The sequence below is a fragment of the Gossypium arboreum genome, chromosome 5, assembly GCF_025698485.1.
Source record: "Gossypium arboreum isolate Shixiya-1 chromosome 5, ASM2569848v2, whole genome shotgun sequence".
In the NCBI taxonomy this organism is placed as follows: domain Eukaryota; kingdom Viridiplantae; phylum Streptophyta; class Magnoliopsida; order Malvales; family Malvaceae; genus Gossypium; species Gossypium arboreum.
In genome coordinates, this window is record NC_069074.1 from 6,757,879 (window position 1) to 6,766,170 (window position 8,292).

The 8,292-nt window shown below is 31.7% G+C and overlaps 1 protein-coding gene across 1 annotated transcript; it reads right to left on the minus strand.

The window, feature by feature from the left end:
* Positions 1–995: 995 nt before the first annotated feature.
* On the minus strand, positions 996–4,175 carry LOC108488467 (laccase-4). The gene is made up of 6 exons (XM_017792744.2): positions 4,043–4,175; positions 3,094–3,245; positions 2,760–3,004; positions 2,528–2,656; positions 1,517–2,437; positions 996–1,411 (listed from the first exon to the last, which is right to left on the minus strand). Exons 1-6 carry the CDS (start codon positions 4,133–4,135, stop codon positions 1,281–1,283), a joined length of 1,671 nt encoding a protein of 556 aa, XP_017648233.1. The 5' UTR covers positions 4,136–4,175; the 3' UTR covers positions 996–1,280.
* Between the last annotated feature and the right edge of the window lie 4,117 nt (positions 4,176–8,292).

Sequence of the window (8,292 nt, forward strand, 5' to 3'; positions counted from 1 at the left end):
TGGGTATGTATGTCTAGTACATTTAGGTTTATATTCTTTATATTGTACTCTCGTTTGTTTACTCATTTAGTGAAAAGCTAAAGCCTCTTTTACTCGTCGTTTTTTCTTTTTGAGGGTTTTCCACGTAAAATATTTGTGTTCGTTCTTCTCTACTTTTATTATCTCGTTGTTTATAAGAGCCTATCCCCAACAATATTTATATCTTTTAGAAAAAAATTGAGTAATAAAAAGGGTAAGCAATTATTTTTAAAAAAAAACATGGATAGTTAAAAAAAAAAAAGACGGGTAAACTACACCTATATTATTCTAAAAAAGAGTCTGTCTTATTTTGGTCATTTCAAAATTTTTTTTCTCAATATAGTCATTCTAAATAAGAAAATTGTGCAAATTAGTTATTGTCGTTAAATTTTTTTAATAGATTGTTGACATGACACATTAACCCATTGAGTAATTGACAATGTGACTCTTGACTAAAGTTTAGAGATTTTTCTATAAAGTTTAGGGGAAAAAAATTTATGCTAATTATAGGATGCCCCTAAAAACCCTAAACTTTAGTCAGTCAATATGCTAATGTGTCACATCAATAATATGTGAAAAGAAAACTGAAATTTTAATGATAAAACAAGACCCTATTTTAGACCGACAATAAGTGTAGTTTAACTTTAAAAGATTATTATTTTGTATATGACCAAGTGAGCTAAAAATATCATGATTTATTAATTACTTTTGAATTTTCTAAATATCAATTAAAAATACTTTGTGGTTTTTAATCTTATTTATGAAATTTAAAAATTCTATTTTAGTAATTATTTAAAATGAATTATTTTAACTGAAAAACACAATATGTTATTGGGCTTAAGGTTTGAGACCTATCCTCTTACCCATTCCGGATTTTGTTAACCCTAGCATTTTGTTTATATATATATTCTGTTCATTTATTGTTATGTATGTTAAACAAATGGAGCTTAAAAGAACACACACACACACACAAAAAAAAATGGTAATAATTGATCTTCATTTGACAGAGGATTTGTCGATATAGTAAACATTGGAACCTGTAAATTATCAGCACTTGCACAACTGAATAGGTCGAACTTCTAGGCTAAATTTATGGAAACGAAATTAACCTACCCCCCCCCCCAAAAAATATATATATATTTATTCAATTTGGAGCAACCTTTCCTTGGTTTGCTAAAAAAGAACTCTTCGTATTAGCTTTCAGCCGCTCTCTAAAATTTCCGTTTCTTTCTTTTCATTGTTTCTTTCCAGCAATTTTTTTTCTAGCACTTGGGGAGGTCACTGGGAGGTGGTAAAAGAGATTCATTTGGGCCTTTGCCATTATCCACAACAAATGCCATTTTAAGCCCCCAAGTCGTATGCACTTCCAAATGGCAATGCATGAACCAAACCCCTGCAATAAAAAGCAAGAGCAAGAAACAATTATGAACTTTTTTTTTTTCTTTTCTTTCTTTCACTTTAATTCTACTAGAAAATTGAACCATGAGACCTTCCCTACCTGGATTATCTGCCCTGAATCTTATAGCAGTCCATCCACCAGATGGTACTCCAATTGTGTTCCTCTCAACAGGATCAACAAGATTGAAGTTTTTAGGATCCTTTTTGGGGTCAAAATTTCCCACTCCTCTTCCAACCTCAAAGAAATTGAAACCATGCAAATGAATAGGGTGATTCTCTGGGGTAATCATCCCTGTATCTTGCAAGACCAGCTGCACTGTGTCATTATAGCCCAATCTGTATAATTTAGTTGCTTGTTTGGTCCCCAAGTTTGTTAGTTGTATGCTTGTGTAGTTAAATGGTACTGGAGGTCTCCCAGGGAAATTAGTAGCGAAAACCCCATTGATGTTGAAGAAATGGGCTTGAAGTAGAGCGGTTTTCGGCATAACAAATGTAATATTGTTAACAGAAGCCACAACTCGGCTCCCATTGACACATGTAGAACAAGGGTTAATGCCAAGACCAATGGTGAAGAGAAGGGAATGATCGATCTTCAAAGGTACCTTGGCGGGGTATTTTTCAGAATTCAGGCTTCGAAGTGCATTTGTAAAGTTTGCTGCCACTGAGGTAGCGTTTTTAGGAGGGGGTGACACGAGAGTAGTGGCGGAACTTGTAAGAGAACCGGCGTAATGTAAGGTAGCAGTGGCGGTCAGGTTGTCGACTGCGATGGGTGCGTCCATGAAAGGCGAGGCGGCGACCAAGTACTTTCCGGCACGACGATGGGTTGTTACGAGGACATTTGTGGTCTGCCCTGGGGATATAACGATGGTGTCTGTTTTAAAAGGTTTCACGTATGTGGCATCAACTTCGACGACAGTGAGTTGATGGCCGGCAATCATAAAAAACAGTTCTTCATTCAGTGCAGCGTTGATGATACGAAGCATGTATGTCTTCCCTGGTTTAACTGCCAATGTATATCCCCCTGCAAATTGAGAGATATATTATTTACGCTTCAAACTTGACGTGTTAATTTAATCTGTAAATCCTTTTGTGACGTTTTATTTTTTCTTACCCTTTGAAGGGCAGCTTGGGGTAGATCCAGGGTGGCCATTGATGGTGTGAGCATCAGAGACATTCGGGGCTAAACCAGATTTTAAAGCTTCATTTATTACGGCTTCAACATCTGATTTCCACCATTCACCTATACAAAAAAAATGAATATACATAAACACATATAAGATTCAAGCAATTTATTGATGAAAAGGAACACTATTAATGCTTGTTATAGTGCCTCATCAAATCACCTAAGATAACAATCTCTTCCTTGTGGGGTTTAGGGAAGGGGTAAGGAACACCACGCTTGGGCAAGATAACAATAGCACCATGGACAGTGGCTCTCAGCCATAGAATATGTGCGTGCCAAAAAAGGGTGCCTCTTTGGCCCGTGACAGTGAAGTTGTAAACATAGCTCTGCCCCGGTTGAATCGGGCACTGGGTTATATAAGCCGGCCCGTCTGCCCAACCTGTACGTAGTTGTCTAATCCCATGCCTGCAACGCTCAGGGAACCAAGAATGAGAAGCCATGAATGAAAGTATAGATCCCAAGGGGTGATCAATGATGAGAAATGATAACATTACCAGTGGATGGAGAGATTGTATTTGACATGGTTAACCACTTTGACAAGGATGGTGTCATCCTCTCTAGCAACTATAGTAGGGCCAGGGTAGCGTCTGTTGACGGTGACAATCGGCTTGGTTGAGCACAGCCTTGTTGTATTTTTCACTACCACCTGCACACCATCCACATATCCACTTCTTTTATTACCAAATTACAATTTTATTTTATTTTTTATAATAACTGAGCTTGGAAGTTTTAAATTAGCAAGTTAAGGCCAATGATAGGAGAGGAAAAGAACGAAACTTGATAATGGAAGAGCAAAACGTGCATGAAGATGCAACGTAACATATGAAAGTGAGTGAGGTATCTATAGCACGTGAGAAAGCCAGTTTAGTTGCTAACAATGAATAACACCAATTCTTCTCAGAATTGAACTTCAGCTTTAATTATTCCATGTAGTTTCAAGAATATTATTGATAGTTTTAATTACTCGGTTGATCTTATTAAAATTTGAAAGGGAAGCGCAAAATTATTAATATAAAATAAAAGACGTTACAAAATAAAAAACGACCAAGGATAAAAATTAAGAAATAATACGCATTAAGAAGTATTTCTATAAATGTTTTTTTTTTCTATTTTTATCATACCTAATAAGTGCTTATCTTAAATAAATGTGTTTATGAATTATATCATATTAAAACTTCTTTACTTATGAAAAGCTTGATCCATCACAATAAAATCAATATGATTTTTATTGATGTTATCTAAATTAAAGATAACTATTATATACGATAAAATGTTTACTTAATTTTTTTTTTTAAATGAACCATCATATTTTATGTTTGAATGTGTTAAATCCTATAAAGACTAGCCTATTCCATGTCAATGAACTAGTTAAGAACTCGGCCACATAGCACACTATATTCAACGGGTCACTGTATAGTATGGAGCAAATAGTATATAACTTACATTGAACTTGTAGTGCCGAACCATGCACTGTACCGATGCTGGAAACCATAAACAAGCTAAAAGCACAAGAATTGTAACACTCCAAGCTGCCATCTCCAATAATTGTCTCTACCCCAAATTGTGTACATTTTCACAAGACCAACTCAAACTTATATAAATAGGCAGAAACTATGTGTGGGGAGCCTCTGCTGCTAAGTCGTTATTGCTTAGTTTGGTGGACATAGAGAATACTTGAGATGGAAATTAGAGGATATATATGAATAAAGTTGTGAGAGAGTTGTCTTGTGTATCACACAAAGTAGTTATCCATCAAACTAAGACACATTTTGAAGCTAAGCTAGTTCACCTCCTAATACCCTTTTTTTTTTTTTTTTTAATTTCAAAGGTCACCTGTCAGCCATGGGGGGTTGGTCCAGCCGTATAACCCAATGTTGATAGATTTCCAAACCCATTTTAAGGTCAAGCAATATTGTGCAAAACTTGCTGCTTCTTTTAACCAAGTTTGCAATATTTAAGGTTATGTTTTTAGCATCATTAATTGGCTGATTAGTATTACAGAAATCACACTAATACTAGTAGGATTAGGTAAACTTATGTCATTAATTGCAACTAGTCAATCATTAAGAAACTTCTCTTAAATATGATGTGAGGCATGAATAATATTAGAATAAAATGTTATGATTTGAATGGAATAAAATTTTAAAATTATTATTATTTAAATTGAACCGAATAAAATATCAAGATATAAATCATGTTTAAATTATTGATTTCATAACTTGGGTCTTAGGGCATGAAATTTATAAAATGTGTTCTAATTATTGTCTTTTAAGAGAAGGCTTGCACATTACTGACAAGTTGTTAATTTTTGAAGGGTAACATATTTTTCATTTATTTTCTCCAGTTTCTGTGTCTTTTTATGGGGACAGCAAGTGGCCAACAGATTTTTTTTGAAATATTTGGTGACTGAATAAGAATTTTAAGGAGGAACGGAGTGATCATCAAAGGTTGGACCACTTCGGAACTGAAAAAAGAGAGAGGAAACATTTATACTATGAATTATTAACATTGGGATTAGGGTGTAAGAACTATTCTTAGCTATGTTTTCTAAGTGTTAGTTTCCATTCTTCCTGTAAAAGGTTCAATTGGCTGCATTGATATATTTAAACAGTGCTGAAGGTAGAAAATTCTTTTAGGGCTAAAAGTTAAATTTTAATTTTTACAATAATAAAAATATAATTTGTAATAATTTAACTTTTCAGTGGTATCGGAAATAGTGGTTCAAGGCTACCAAATTCGGCGAGTAAGCTTGTATATTTACTAATTAATATTTACGAGTTAAATATGGCTTTAAAAAGGTTTTTTGAATTGGTAATTTGTGTTTTATAATGATTAATTAGGTCAAGTGGTTTTAAAAAGTGAGGTAACAGGACCTCATTTCTATAAACCAGGCCGTAAATATTTATATAAATATTTACGGAGTGCCATTAAAATAGTATTAAAGTTTCGATGAAAAATTTTAACGTTTCGATAGTTAATTAAAAAGGTGCAGAACTTGCTAATTATAATAATTAAGTGACTAAATAGTTTAATTAATAAATGAGGGAGAATTTAAGAAAGAATTATACCTAAATTAAAAGATGAGGCAGCATAAGGGGAAAAAAATTCTGCTTCAGGTGAGTTCAATTCTTACCAGTTTCTTGTAATTTTGAGTTTTTAAATTATTACAATTAGGTTTAACTAAACCATACCTTTGTTTTTGATTTTATTAAAAATTTTTGAAGTTTTCATTGATAAATATTAGATTTTTTGATGAATAACATAGATTTAGAGCTTTGATTTTATTGTATGATGATTTTATAAAGTGATTTTATTAAATATTGATTTTAGGATTAAATTGTGAAAAATTAAAATATTAGGGATTGATAGTAAAATTTTGGTTTACTAGGGGCTGTATAATGGCTTGGAATATTTGAATAAATTATTGATTGAGGAAAATGAGTTAATTTGATAGATTAATTAATTAAAGGATTAAATTTCAAAAATTGTAAAAGTTTGGGGTAATTATATAAATTTGAAAAATAAAAGGGTATTAATTGTGAAATGAATTAGAAATGAAATATATGCTAATGAATAAATAATTTTCTATTTTAGATCAAGATCCGTAGAAACTTGTGAAAAGGAAAAATAGCAAAATAGTCATTGAACTTTTACAATTACTACAATTCAGTCTAGTTAAGTTCGTATGGTTAAAAATTTAATATTTTGTATAAATTGATGAACAGTTATATATTTATTCTATTGTTAGAATTGAATTATTGTTGAAATTATAATATTGCATAGGATTTCGATTTGAATGGAACGTGGGATTTGAGCACATTCATATTTTGGTGTATGATAATTCTCTGTTTAGCTCTTACGAGCTTCTGTTCAACTCTTATGAGTTTTTGTTCAGCTCTTACGAGCTTCTTTTTGCTCATTTGGGAGGCCCAGCTGTAACGCCCCTAACCCGAATCCGTCACCGGAATAGAGTTACGGAGCATTACCGGAGTTACCTATTCATTTATCAGATATTTCATTAATCCGATATCTTTTCTTTTCCACGTTCAAGTCTCGTATTCAAGTCATCTGGATCTTTATAAAGAAATTTGATCGTCGTTTTCATTTATTTCATGTTATAATACATTCAACTAATGCTCTAAACAAAATTATCATTTTACCCCTAAACTTTTAATTAATGACGATTTCATCCTTAGGTTAAAATAAAATAAAATTATTGCAAATTAATCCTTATTTCCAGCCGTTATTCTCACACAAATTGATAACAACCTATGAATTCTATAAAATGTCAGAATTTTCCATAATTTCAACACTTTTCAATTTAATCCTTAAAACATGTTTTTCCCTAATATTGAGCTAAATTAATAATTCCATTCAATTTTGTAATTTAAATAATAAAATAATTCATTTCATGCAAATTGGTCATTTCAAACATTTTTTTACAAAATTGCCCATAAAATTTTACTTTTATTCAATTTAGTCCATGAGCCTAAAACATACAAATTAGCCATGCTAGCTGAATATTCATACATATTTTCCTCCTCCTCTTCTCCATTCCACATCCTTAATTTATATAACATGCAACAAGTAACATTATCAATAATTTCACTATTTACTTATGTATATTCAAAACTGTCCATTTGCATCATAGTCACTAAATTATTTATATCTTAAGCTACAGAACTCGAAATTAAGATCCGCTAATTTTTCCTGAAACTATACTTAATTATATTATGACCATAAAATTTTCAGAATTTTTGGTTTAGCCAATAAGTACAGTTTATTCTTTAAAGTTGCCCCTATTCTGCTGTCTAACAGTTCCGACCCTTTTTCACTAAGAATTAATTATCTCATCGTACGAGATTCGGATGATGTTCCCGCTTATTTCTATTGAAAATAGACTCTTTAAGGATTTTAAACATATAAATTTAATCCCTTAATTATTTTTCTCCAATTTTTGATGATTTTCCAAAGTCAGAATAGGGGAACCCAAAATCATTCTGACATTGTCTCACAAAACTTATTATATCTCATGATTTACAATTCCATTACTTACACCGTTTCTTCTATAAGAAACTAGACTCAATAAGCTTTAATTTCATATTTTACTCATCCTCTAATTAAATTTCTATAAGAAACTATTCTGCTGTCCAAAACTATTTTAGTGCAAAATGTTGATTTTCATTTTGCCCCAAATTTCACAGTTCATACAATTCAGTCCTTACTTAATTAACCCCTCAATTAAACTAATTTTCTCAATTAATACTTTTCCTAGACATTATAAGTTATTTCATAACTATTGAAATTCAGAATTTCCACATAAAACTCTAACTTCAAACTCTTTTACAATTTAGGTCCCAAACATTCACTTTCTATTCAATTCTTTCAATAAAATCAGCATAAAAACAATTTAAAGCTCCAATTATATATCAAATCATCATATACTTCCAGCACATATTCATAGAAACTTTCAATTTCTTTTATAGAATCAAGAACTAATGAATTCAACAAATGGACCTAGTTGTAAAAGTCACAAAAACACAAAAATTTCAAGAAATAATCAAGAATTGAACTTACTTGCAGTAAAAATATGAAAAACCAGCTTAAGGGAACTATTCCATGGTGTTTTTGCTGATGAGAATGCAGAAAAATAAAGAGAAATCTAGATAATTCCACTTTAGTCCTAGCTTTAT

What these genes read in the sequence shown, in the direction of transcription:
- LOC108488467 (XM_017792744.2), bottom strand. Translation starts at nt 4,135, where the DNA reads ATGGCAGCTTGGAGTGTTACAATTCTTGTGCTTTTAGCTTGTTTATGG. An exon ending in TTCGGCACTACAAGTTCAAT is followed by an intron (nt 3,246 to 4,042) that starts GTAAGTTATATA and finishes GATGGTGTGCAG; the next exon opens with GTGGTAGTGAAAAATACAAC. An exon ending in TACAATCTCTCCATCCACTG is followed by an intron (nt 3,005 to 3,093) that starts GTAATGTTATCA and finishes TGAGCGTTGCAG; the next exon opens with GCATGGGATTAGACAACTAC.